This window comes from Melozone crissalis, unplaced genomic scaffold, assembly GCF_028551555.1.
Source record: "Melozone crissalis strain CALT ecotype California unplaced genomic scaffold, PUWL_Pcris_2 ptg000013l_1, whole genome shotgun sequence".
NCBI classification, from domain to species: domain Eukaryota; kingdom Metazoa; phylum Chordata; class Aves; order Passeriformes; family Passerellidae; genus Melozone; species Melozone crissalis.
This window is the reverse complement of record NW_026535791.1, coordinates 3,191,943-3,204,917: the sequence shown is the minus strand read 5'-3', so window position 1 is coordinate 3,204,917 and position 12,975 is coordinate 3,191,943. Positions and strand designations below refer to the sequence as shown.

Genomic DNA, 12,975 nt, shown 5'->3' with positions numbered 1-12,975 from the left:
ACTTGTCACCAGCGTTTAGCAGGACTCTGAATCATTGACCACTACCCTCTGGATGCAGCCATCCAACCAATTCCTAGTCCACCTAACAGTCCACCTGTTGAATCCATCACTCTCGAAGCTGGAGAGAAGAATATTGTGGGGAACCATGTCAAAGGCTTTACAAAAGTCCAGATAAACAATATCTATAGTCCTTCCCTTATCCACTGGTGTAGTTACTTCATAACAGAAAGGCACCTGGCTGGTCATATGGGATTCTCCCATAAGAGCTTCTCTTAATAATACTCCAAACTCCTCACACTCCATTAATATTTGAAATCTACCAGTTAAGAATTACACTTAATCACCATTCCAAAACAGACGCACACGAGCACTCAAATTAACGTTCTCACAGCCTATTATAGTTGTACAGTACCACTTCTTTTGATAAAGGAATTAAGAACTTGCTTGCATAAAATCTGCTGTCAGAAGTGAACGAACCAAAACAACGTGTCTCAACTTTAAAGGTTCTCACAATAATGCACCAACTTGACACTACTTGTGAAGATCCTTGGTACTCAAAACTACTCCTCCTCCCCAAATTAAACTAGAACATACAACCTGCTACCCATATTCTTCTCATTCTCAAATACATATCTAAACACACAATACAAGAATTTGTGAACAAATACAGTATATTCTGTCATTAAAATACAAACATCATTTAACCTCAAAATTCCATGTTCATTTCATAATTCCATGTGCAGTGTAAGTTATACTGGTTGTGGGGGAATGTTTCACGTTCAAAGTTAATCTCCTGCATTTCTGTTTCTTCAAGAGACAGTATTCAACGTTTCTTCAAGTCTTTCCATGGTTCCTGGGCATGCCTATGTTTTTAGTAGCTTGCAAACCTATCCTGTCCCTTTTGGTACAGCTGTGGCAAAAAAATAATGCTTATGTTATGTTTCCAATGAGGCTGTTTACACATTTCCAGCTTTGCTCTTCTCAATACAGCACATACACAGGAAAAGCCATCCCCAAAAGCACCAGAGCTCAGTGTCCAGTGAGAAAATACAAGCACACGTGATGCAACATTAATGAACTTTACAACACAGCACTGCAATGCCTCTTCTCTTGGACCACTGGTTTCTTAAAAATGGGAAGAGATGAAGAATGAGCCCTGAGCAATGTGCAGCACAGTGGCCACTCACATATTCAAGTGTGAATTTCAAAATCAGAAACATAAATTTTCTAGCAAAAGAGCCCTGTCAGAACACTTCCCCTGTAACCCCAAAGCAGAACATACCAATCAGAAGAACCCAAAAAATAACACCCCCAAAATCCCCATATTCTATTTCCTCCACTGAAATATTTAATATTTCAGAGCTATCCTATTATACTATAAATACTGTGATTAACATTTAAACTTTCTAGCCAGCATTAGCAGCAGATCAGAGCTAAGCTGGCTCTGCAAAATATAAAAGACATCAGCATCAGACTTCTTGATTTGGCTTTATATTTGAACACAATTACTGCTATCTTAACAGTCTTAAAAATAAATGAAAAACAAACCGAATAAATAAAATGAAAGCATGAAATTTGACACATGGAAGGAGGACAATAATTTTCTGAATCCTGTGCTGTACAATGGAGATGAGACATACTGCAAGCACACAGCCTAACTGTAACCAGTTAGAGTCTTCTCAGAGCACTGACCAATCTGTTACGCTCTGAGTAATTTTTAATGTTTCAAAACTGCATCCAAGTGAGCTTTTATATAAAAAACCCCCATAACTTAAGGACCAGTAAAGCCTGTGTGGTGTGCTTGCTATTAATATAATTCAGATACCACCAACAGAAGAAACCTGAAATTATTAAGAAAATTTAATTTCAACTGTACTTTCATTAAGAACAAATATGTATCACTATTACAGCACCATCAAAAAGATATAGTAGTAAAAGGTCCACTGCAGATAGTTTCTTCTCACTGGAATTAATTTAATTTTTGTAAGTCTTCGTTATTTATGTCTTCTTAGGACAAGTAAATCCATGCTCTTAGTACCAGGATAAACTTAAGAACAATTAATGGTTATTTAACTTTAATTTATAGGTAAAGAAGTCATTACCTGCTTGTATTCACCAACGCAGTTCTGACAGCAGAATCTTTTCTGCTGACCATCAATAGTAAGGACATTGTTTCCAGCTCCTTTGCTGGGCAAGTACTCCCCACAATGCTCACAGCAATTCATTATCAAACCATTTGCCATCCTGTATCTATTGAAGCAATGGTCACTGCACAGCTTATGAGTCATATTTTTAAAGCTAACTTCGTGACGAATCTAAAACATAAAAACAAAAAAGTTTTCTATCACTAGACAAGCACAAAGTTGCCTGAAACTAACAGACTGGCTAGAAGTCTTACATTTAAATAACCATCTCACTACTTAAAACCTTGAAATGACAATGAAATACACAAACAGAAAGAGATGTTTCTGTTGTCTCCAACGTACTATGAAAACACTCTTAGACTCATCTACACTTTAGCCCAGAGGCATGGGTGTGGAAATTGCATATGAGAGCAGGCCAATTTATGCAAGTTTTATAAAATGGAAAAACCTGGCATATGAGGATTGGCCAGACATTATGCTGTGTAAAGCAGTAGCCTGAACTATGCTGAGCTCACTAATCAAGAAGACATCAAGAATAAATACATATATTCATGAGAATTTAAAATGACACATATTCTACAGATCTCTAAAACCATCTGCATTACCTTTCAAAACATACAGAAAAAAAATAGGTAATACAGTGGATCTTGACATTTTCCCATCAGCAATTCTTTTATGTTAGAGATCTGGGTTATAATTACAAGATTCTATGCCTAATAGAACACATTATCAGCAAAAGGCAGTTCAAGTTTCTCAAACAAATATCAAGCTCTTGGAATACTTTCTTCCTTCAGCTGCTCTTTGTGAATATTAAACCTGCATATTTTAGTATCTCAAAATCCTCAAGATTTTACATTTTCTTATTTTCAGTATTCATATTTCAGAATATAAGGTATTAATATGTCATTACTGAGAAAGACAAAAAACAGTCAACCAGACCTCAGTTAGTTTACCACAGATCGTGCATCTTGATTTATTCAAGGCTCCTTTTGAGGGATTCTGTTTATCTTCATAGAAGGATAAACATGATGTACTGCAAAACTCCTGGAAAGACTCACTTGAATCTACTTGAGCAACAATGGTACCTTTCATTGTTGTTATATCTCTGAAATAAATAAATAAATAAAAAATACAAGTGCTTATGTTTTGACTTCTATAAACAGGAACACTTCACATGTTGTAAGAGCCATTCTTCCTTTCAAGGTTTACATTTCAAAACAGTTTCTTTAGTGTACAGTTGCTAGCCACAAAATGAATACCAAGTTTGATGATATTTTTACAACTATTGTAACTAAGTCTATACTGTGTAAACCTTTATGTTTTTCTTTAGCTTTGAGTTATTTTTTCCCATTAAATTATTCTAGAACTAAGTAGTATCAATGCACCATTAGATGTAGTTATGGCAAACTCAGTGTTTTCCAAAAAACTAACACAGCAAATTTGAGCTAGCTATTTTACAATGGCTTTTCCTTTTACAAAAAAGCTGTATGTAAGTTTCATACAAAAAATTCAGATTTATAATAAAAAGCAGGAAATTTTGTTTGTAGGTATTTTCAGTATTAATCTCAGGACAGGATGAGAGGAAGAAAGTTGTTTTTTCATATTTTGAAACTTATAAACAACCAAAAAGCTTAGAACTCTACCACAAATGTGCCTAGAAGTTCTATCATTCAAAATTTACAAAAGTTAATTCCATCATTCCTTTAAAAAGTTCCAAAGCATCTGAGCAGTTCATGCAGCTGTCCATGGAATTGTGCCAATTTAACACCTTAAACCAGAAAACCAACCACCAATAAAAGTAATTTGAAATTGAACAAACCTTGTTCTAACCAACAGACTTACACTGTCCCAAACCAATACACATCATATATTACAAGAAGTAAGGAGAGGAAATAAAAGCCTCCTCCTTTGCCTTCTAAGTAAAAAACCCACAAAAATCTAAAATCTATTATTGACATATAGGAAATGCTACTGGGTAGAATATATAAGAACAATTATTGTGCACATCTGGATCACCAGTTGGAAAACACATGCCCCACTCACTCATACCTATAAGTTTTAAAACCAAGATGAGTAAAAACCACTGGGAAAACAGGGAAAAGGTATGTTTCCCTAGATACTTCCTTGAAAAGTCACTTGTACAGCCCTGATATCAACACTTGCAAGCTTGCCTTCTCCCATCAAGGGGAAGCCAGCAGAGTTTGGCTTACCCTTTGGAAAACTAAGATTTGTGTCAGGGATTGCCATCATCCCTCTTCTGCAAAACAAAGGCAGAGCTTCTGCCCTGTGGAGCTTGCTATTTATGTAGTTGCAGAAGACTTTAGAGGAATACAAGAAAAGGGATTTATAATAAAATACCTAAGAATTTTGACTTTCCTTATTGAGTTATACAGAGGAACAGTGCAAAGAGGAACAATTTAGTGCACATACTAAGACTAACATCACTTCAAAAACTGTCAAAGGTGACTTCAGAAAGATTTTCTTTAATCTCAAAAGCTAGAAATAAGGTGTTTTCCTCATCATTCAAAAATAAAGCCTTTTCATTTAGGGCAGTTTTGTACATAGACTCTTGCAATACACAGCTCAATTATCTCCAAAGTGGCAAAGGAGCATGGGTTTAGCCGTGATTTCAGACAGAGAAGATTTTTCTAATCTTCATCTTTACAGATCACGCAGCTAGCTGAATATGGTAGACACCAGATTATGTCTAAAAAAAAATAATAGTGTATAAACACGTAACAAGCCAACAGAAGAAGCATTATTTTTAACTAGCCCTGTAGAGGGAAGGGTTCAGAGAATTTGAGCTTTTAACACAGATTTTTTTAAAAAACCTAGAATATCTTACATTTTCTAGGTTTTCAGGGTACCATAGTATGAGTATGCAGGATATCAATGTTTTCTATAGCTTATTTTTACTGAGTGCCAAGGAGAAAAAAGACCAATAGCTTGCATCCCAATGGCAGTCATTAATCCAGCACACTGGACAGTAATGTAAAAGATTTTTTTACTAGTTTAAATCTGTGATTGAGCTCTCAGGAGCACACACTAGCAAAGGCAATCTTTATTGCAAGCCTTCTTTAGTTCAGCAAAAATTCATCCTTTAACCAGTGTCACTGCAGCATGTACCAGACTGCGAATATGAAAAAGTGCAAAAAGCTCATTTAACAGTACACTGAAAGTAAGAGTACAGCCAGTCTATATACTTAACATTACAACAACACAACTACAGAAGGTCTCTCTTTGGCAATTTCAAGTCTGGCAAATTAAGAAAAACTGCAAGTCAAACCTACCGAGCAATTAAAAATAAGCCACTTCTAGCTATGCTTTTTACTCCCTCTATACTACCCACTTACGGGGAAAACCTAAGGCTTTTCCTATCCCCCTATAACCAAGAGTGGAAGAGCTCCCAAGTTTCTTCCAGCTTCTTGCAAGTATGACTGTGTCATCCTTTTAAGGTCTCTTGATTTTACATCTTCATCTATCAAAATGAGTGCTTTCTACACAACACACGGTCCATTTTTCAGAAAGGACTTCATATATGAAGTATATCTTGTCACAAAGTATGGCACAACTTGGACACCTTACCTTAAAAAAAAAATCAGCTATTTTTACTGTCTTGGCTTTCAATAAAATAATGTCCCATACTCTGAATTCAAAAGCTGGTATTATTTTGTTAGACACAGAGAATTCAACATTTCCAAACACTAAAGCAACACTATATAAAGCATTTATATAATCAGATTTTATATAATTAATGGAACAATTCTCACGCACATGCAAGAATCTTAAAAGTACTGAATGTAGGTGCTAGAGCAAAACAAAATAAAAAACTCACTTTCTGCACATGACACAAAGTTTCTTTGGAGTGGGTTTGTGTGAAAACGAAGAGAGGCAGGTAGTGGAGCAGAAAAGGTGAGCTGATCCTTTCCGCTGATAGGCAGTCTGTCCCTTCTGTAAAGGCTTTTTGCAGTTTGCACACGTGACTTTAACCTGCTTAGAAGGCTGTTGCTGGGGAGAAGGCTGGAAAATTTGCTTAGGAAGGGATGCTACAGGTGACAAGGAATCCACACCTGGTTGCTTCTGATTCCTAGGAAAGGAAGCTGACTGGGATATCCAAGAATCTTCAAGACAAAAAACCCAAATATAAAAGTAAATCAAGAGACACATATGCATGTACAGAATAGTATTCACAGAAGTATCATCATAAATTCATTTGCCTGTGGGAATGACCACAGAAGATATTTTAATTTCAGGTTTAATGTAAAAAATCCTGTTTGATGGTACCACTCTCCATTTCTACAAAGTTTCAGAACATGAACAAATTTCAGGATGCTCCCATCCTACATCTAGTGACAGGTTTTGCAGATTTCAATTCACTTGCACTGAGTCTGCAAGCTGGCAATCTTATCTTCAAACAAAACAACTGCAATTAAAAAAAAAGAGACCCACAGACAACACAGAATTTCTACACCAATGTTTGAGACAAACTCTGCAAATTTAGATCCAAAATTTTCATTAGTTATTTTGTTTGAAAGGTTTAACAAGCATAATGTGTCCAGCCTCCATGATACACCCTAGAACTGGCTCCTAGTCCAGCCTGCAGCAAGAGAACTATACTGTATAGCAGTGAACATCCAAAGTCATGAGAGAAACAACTTCCACAGTAGAAATCAGTGAACCTAGAAAATGGTATTTTGTTAAGTTCTGGCAGTACCAGATCCATGTCCCCATGTTTCAGACTCCACTAGTTTTTAATCCGTCTTATTTGGAAAATAAACTACCATGGAACAAAGTCATCTTTGCCCAATCTTTTGTAGCATAAGTAACTCCTATAACAAGAATGTAAGCAAGACATTTTTCTGAAAGAAATACATCTATGAAGATCATATGTTAAATTACATGCTCTGTATCTTGGTCTGAAGCAGAAGATACAGCTCTGGGGGGGAAAAGAAATCCCCCAACAAAATGTCATTTCTAGGCTTTTCTCTGGAATTTGAGCTTTCATTTAAAGTGATTATCATGAGAATTTCGAAATGTTTACCTTCTGAAGACTGAATTAAAACTGAAAAAAACAACTTTGCATGATAAAAACCATTTGCACAATTTTTCAATAGTTATACCAAACACTGTGGCAGCCCTTGGGACTTACCTAGCATTGAATGTTTTACTGGAGTGATTGAGAGTATTTCTGGAGTGTTAATACAACTAATACCCAAACGTAAGACAGATAATTTTAAATTCTATGACTTCAAATAACGTAAACATTAACTTACAGACTAGAGCAACTGCCCACACCTTAAGAGACATTATTTTGGTCCATAATTGTTTATTAAATAAAAGGAACCCTTTCCTCCTGTTTTCTGCATTTCTTTCTTTCCCCAAAGGATTCTATTAACAACATATTCTGATGCATAGCTTTAAAATCCATTTAGGGACAAAGTTCCAAGAACACTTGTTAGTACAAGAAACAACATACATTCCTTAGAAGGTAAAAGATAATTTTCAGGTGTGACTTTTTAGCTGTCAAGAATGTCCTACTACTCAGCCATTTAAGACAATCTAGAAATTTACCTGTTGTAGTGCTTGAGAGTGAACAGAAGAGCTGGAAGGAAAAGGTGAAGGGAAAAGGACACAAAACAAAACACATTTGTCTTAAAAGTGTTAAAGGTGTTTACCTTTGAAGGCATGAATATCCTTACTGACAAACTAAGACAAGCTACCAGAGTGCTCAGAATTAAGTGCCCTCTTTAAACTTTTCTGTACTTCTACTACTTCAAATATACTATTATCCTGGCAGCACCTTAATACCTCAAAACATTCTTTTCTTTTAGATTTCAAGTGAAAGCACATTGCCTATCTTATCAGGAATACACAGCATGTGCAATACAGCTACAGTAGTGCTCCACTGCCAGTCATGAAAACTTGAGTTTGCCACTCATTTCAGTTTGAAACATTCAACACGACTAATACCTAATTAAAGTAGGTAATAATATCTCTTTAAGGTTATTTCAATTATTCCTTATTTTCTTAAGGCCTCAGATAGCCTCCCTTGATATTTTGTTGCATTTTCCCTTCCATAAACATACAAGAAAAGCATCAGAAGACCTTGACTTTTTTTTTCTTTTACTTTTTCCATATTCCAGCTTCATAGATACCCATTTTATATTATGCCTTTTCTTCACATCTCACTTCTCAGCCATTCTACCTCCTTTGTTTAAAGTTCTCTATAAAGGATCTGAAAAATCCAATTTTCATGTCCTTGAACTGAGGTGTATCACACTTCCTTAGTTAATTCATGGTGAGCTTTCATACCTCACTGCCTTATGTCTTCATCCTTCAAGCTCCTACCTGCAATTCTGTAATGGCCAAGTTTATGTGACTATACAGTGCCATGTTCAACCACATGTTACTGCTATGGCTTTTCAGGCTGGTCTCCTTCCTTCTTACTCATTCTTGCTCTAAAGCGCTATAAAATTATCCTTTCCTGTCATTCATACCATTTTATTACAGAGTCATCTGGCAAAAATTATTTTTTTTAAAAAGCTGAAAAGAATTCTTTCCCACATCTTGGGGCAGAGGTGGGAAAGAAGTCAGTACTGAAGTTTTACACAGGTTTACAGCTTTTGAAACACACTGAGCTACACACAGTTGGATTAACACCTGGTTCACATCAGGGCAATTGTAAACTGCATCCTCAATTTGTTAGGTGTTGGCTCTTTCTCTGGAGCATTTCTGAAGCACAAAAACTAGATTCCATTGAGAGAAACAAAAGCTCTACTCCAAAGCACATCTACATGGACTTCATCTACCTGGACCTCTCCCAAGACCTTTGATATGGTCACCCCACAATGTTCTTGCTGCTGAATTGGAGACATATATATCTCATGGATAAAGAATTAGCTGGATGGCTGCACCCCAAGAATTACAGTTCATGGCTCAATGTCCAAGTGGGAACCAGTAACACAGTAACAAGTGGTGTCCTCCAAGGTCTGTACTGGGACTGATATTATTTAGGTTTTTTTTCAACAACACAGAGAGTGAGATTAAGCAGACTCTCGGCAGGTTTGCTGTGAACACCAAGCTGAGTGGTGCAATTGATAAGCCAGAGGGGACAGTATGCCATCCAGAGGGATCTTGACAGCCTGGATGAATGAGCCCATGGAAAACTCCAAGCCCAACAAGGCCAAGTGCAAGGTCAGCCAGGGCAATCTTCAATGCCAATACAAACTGGGGGCTGAATGGATTGAGGGCAGCCCTGTGGAGGAGGACTGTGGGGGACCAATAGATATAAAACCAGACATAAGCCAGCAACCTGTGCTTACAGACCAAAAAGTCACTCATATCCTGGTCTGTGGTGATTCTGTCCCTCTGCTCTGCTGAGAGCCCACCTGCAAAATACTGCATCTAGCTCTGAGGTCCCCTGTACAAGACAGAAAGCAAGCACAGAAGGGGGTTACAAGAAGTGACAGAAGGCTTGAACACCTCTCCTGTGAAGAAAAGCAAAGAGTTGGGAGTTGCTCTGTCTGAAGAGAAGGTTGGGGAGACCATATTGCAGTATGGTCTGCATATAAAGCAGGGTTACAGAAAAAGAAGCACTGAGATTTGTTAACAAGAACTGGAGTAACAGGACAAGAGGCAGTACCTTTAAACTGAAAGAGGGTACGTTTATATTGGTCGTGAGACAGAGCTGACAATTCTTTTACAATAAAGGTGGCAAGACACAGGAACAGGTTATCCAGAGAAGCTATGGATGCCCCATCTGTGAGTGTTCCAGGCCAGGTTGGATGGGGCTTTGAGCAACCTTTCCTTTGAGCAAGGAAAGCTGTCCCTGCCACGGCAGGGTGGTTGGATAAGCTGATCTTTAAATGTCCATTCCAATCCAAACCATTCTATCATAGGTATGCCAATGCCTACTGGGGACATCAGACTCTAAATTAATGTGTAGGACACAAGTGTCTCTGTTATACACCTACTGCTTCATATACAGAAGAGGTACCTACTCAAGGAAAATAGACTAACACTGATCCAGAAGAAATCTTCCAAACCACATATATAATCACAGATTCATTTAGGTTGGAGAAGATGCCCAAGATCATCAAATCCAACCATTAACCCAGCACTCCCACTAAACTGTGCCCCTGAGTGTCACATCTACACCCCTTTTAAGTATCTCCAGGGTTTGAGATCACTTTCTTGGGCAGCCTGTTCCATTACTTAATAATCCTTTTGGTGAAGGCATGTTTCCTAATGTATTATGCCACTGAGCCTATTTTATTCTAGTCACAGATAAGGTAGTGACGGGCATGAAGGGAATCAAGATCCTTCATACATATTAAGCTAAAAGACTAAGCAGTGCCACTGCCAAAAATACTTAAATCAAAACTTCTATAATCAATTTATTTCACAACTTATTTTCAGCCTTTAAGGAAAAATTCAAAATTGCAACTTACCAGGATTATGATGAGTCACAGATTCTCCATTTTGAAATACATCTCCAGCCACGTTCATTCTACCAGGATTGAAAGGTCCTACACCAGTCTTGGTCTGTGAAGTCAAAGATGGGGTGTATGTTTGCAAATTAACACCAAAATTATCTGACTGTAGTCCGTTAGATACATCTCCCAAGCTGGCATTGTGCAGTGACGTTACATGTGTAATCATTAGGTTCATGTCACGCCCGTCACCATCATTTTCTAAACGACCGACACTGACAGATCTCATAGCACCTCTTTCTAATGTAGTAACATTAGCAATCTGAATTTCTGAGTCTGGTTCTGTGGTTATACCACTATTACCTATCCCTGAATTTACCTTACTTCTTGAAAAACTGGAAGGTGAGAATTCCATTTCGTTGGTTCTATTTTTACAGTCTGGAAGTCTTCGTTCAGTAAAACTGGAAGCATTCTTCTCTTGTCCTTGATTTGTTTCAATATCTTCTTCATCGTCAATAATAATAGTCTCACTTATACTCCCCTTTCGAGAATTTAAGTCTTTTGGAGATGGAAGCATTTTGCAATCACTTCCTTTAAGTTCTTCATTTTTAGATGACGTAAATGCAGCGTTCCTTTGGTCTGCCACCAGCGACGTAGAATTTTGCGGAGGTTGTATAGGCTCGATAAAAACTACATCATCATCATCTTCTATAGGCGAGTTTTGGAATTTATTAGGTCTAGAAACTAAAGAACTTGGTGGCCCTCCAAATGTATTTCCTACATTTGCAAGACCTGCTGCCATGGTGGTATTCCCTAGCAGACTAGGAGTATTTTCAGACAAGTCTAATCCTCCCAGAGGACTCGTGTCCATTCCAGATCTGCTGTTTGAAGAAAAACACAAAGCAAGAAAAGAACACATCCAACTTCAGAGTAAGATACTACTTTCCAGTAACAGTTCTTAAAAATAACTACTGAATTAATAGTTCCAGATTTTATTTTCTTCCTGAGATAATATGAAGAAAAATTAAGTTTTTCTATGCTCCTTTTTTAATGTCTTAACATCCATTTACTTCCTAATCCTAGACTAGCAAAAAATATGCAATCGCTACACATCACAATGTTTTATCAATACTTTTACACACAGGAAACAGAATTTTCAGTGCTATTTATTAAATGATCCCAATCTCTCAAGTCCCTTTCCCACCCCATGTATGCAAGCAATTATCTTCTAGCACTGCATTTGCTAGACGGCAAAGCAAGGTCAAGAGTTAGGTACACAGAAAGAAAAAGTGAATTCCTATTAAATTCTGGCCCTATTAGGAACGTTAACAACTTTGACATTCAACTGATTTTCCCCCAACCCCACAGTGCCAAAGCTCCTTAGGGGCCACAAGATGATTGGAACAAAGAAGTAAGGAAGAGATATATAGGAAACCCTTGCATGTGACAAAAACAGATACATTATTGAGCAGCAGAAAGGGGACAGCAACCTCTCATTTGTAGCCACTACAGACTGGCAGCTCATTTGAAGTCCTGACTTATTACCTCATGCTCCTGCAACTTTCAGTGACTTTGTAGAGTAAGCAGTGTTTATTCAGGCTACTTCCCAACAGCTACTTTGCCTGGGGAGATCTGTTTGCTTTTAGTAATTGTTCAGTTTGGGGAATCTGTTCTTCATTAATGTCAATTCAACCATGAATTAAAAAATATAAAAGTCAACCTGGATATAATCAAAGCTAAAAGACCTAGGATGGCTCTAAAAGACATCTGTACTAAAGATCAGTAACTTAAACTGATCTTGATACAATACTATAAGAAAAATACAGACATAATTATAATTTGGGTATGTCTTGGAGTAAACACCGATCTGTGACATCACTGAGTTTGTGTGGAAGGTTAGAAGCAGCTATCTGTGCTTTTTTATAAAACCTTTATTACAGGAAGGTAAATACAAGAAGTAGAAATATCCTGCTCATCTATACTTACCCATCCAGAAATCCACTGCAATCTGTTTACCTTAATAAGTTGCTCCAAGCACTTTTATTTTCTTTCCTGTGGGGAAACTGCTCTTGTACCAACTTGCTGCCTTTCACAAAAGTACTGTGGTCTGAAACAGGGTTAAAACAAACATTAGCTACCCAAAACTATTTCCTCATCTCAAGCATCATCTGCCAGCTATGTTCCTTACACCAACTTTCTTCTAAATTTACAGTTTAAGTTCAAACCTGACTTTAGCACCATGATCCTCCACTAAGGGAGAAAGTGAGTCTATTCAATCCCTGCTGTGAATAAAGCAGCAACAGTACTCTGAGATCTTCTACTCTGTCACATTACACATCCAGAAGGCTTTATAGAGGGGAAAAATATGCAATGTTTGGTAAGAGACAGACATACATAAC

General features: G+C 37.3%; 1 protein-coding gene across 7 annotated transcripts in view; it reads right to left on the bottom strand.

Moving 5' to 3' along the window:
- Positions 1 to 12,975, bottom strand: part of ZMYM2 (zinc finger MYM-type containing 2) — an 86,208-nt gene that overhangs the window by 54,229 nt on the left and 19,004 nt on the right. For 4 of the 7 annotated variants that reach the window (XM_054272347.1, XM_054272353.1, XM_054272349.1 and 1 more), the window contains exons 3-7: positions 12,563 to 12,683; positions 10,595 to 11,457; positions 5,980 to 6,265; positions 3,084 to 3,249; positions 2,103 to 2,315 (exon numbers count right to left, since the gene is read on the bottom strand). In XM_054272347.1, the coding sequence (XP_054128322.1) occupies positions 2,103 to 2,315; positions 3,084 to 3,249; positions 5,980 to 6,265; positions 10,595 to 11,447 (1,518 nt within the window). In that variant the 5' untranslated portion in view covers positions 11,448 to 11,457; positions 12,563 to 12,683. The remainder of the gene's footprint in view (positions 1 to 2,102; positions 2,316 to 3,083; positions 3,250 to 5,979; positions 6,266 to 10,594; positions 11,458 to 12,562; positions 12,684 to 12,975) is intronic. The other 3 variants (XM_054272352.1, XM_054272348.1, XM_054272351.1) reach the window with 3 other exon arrangements.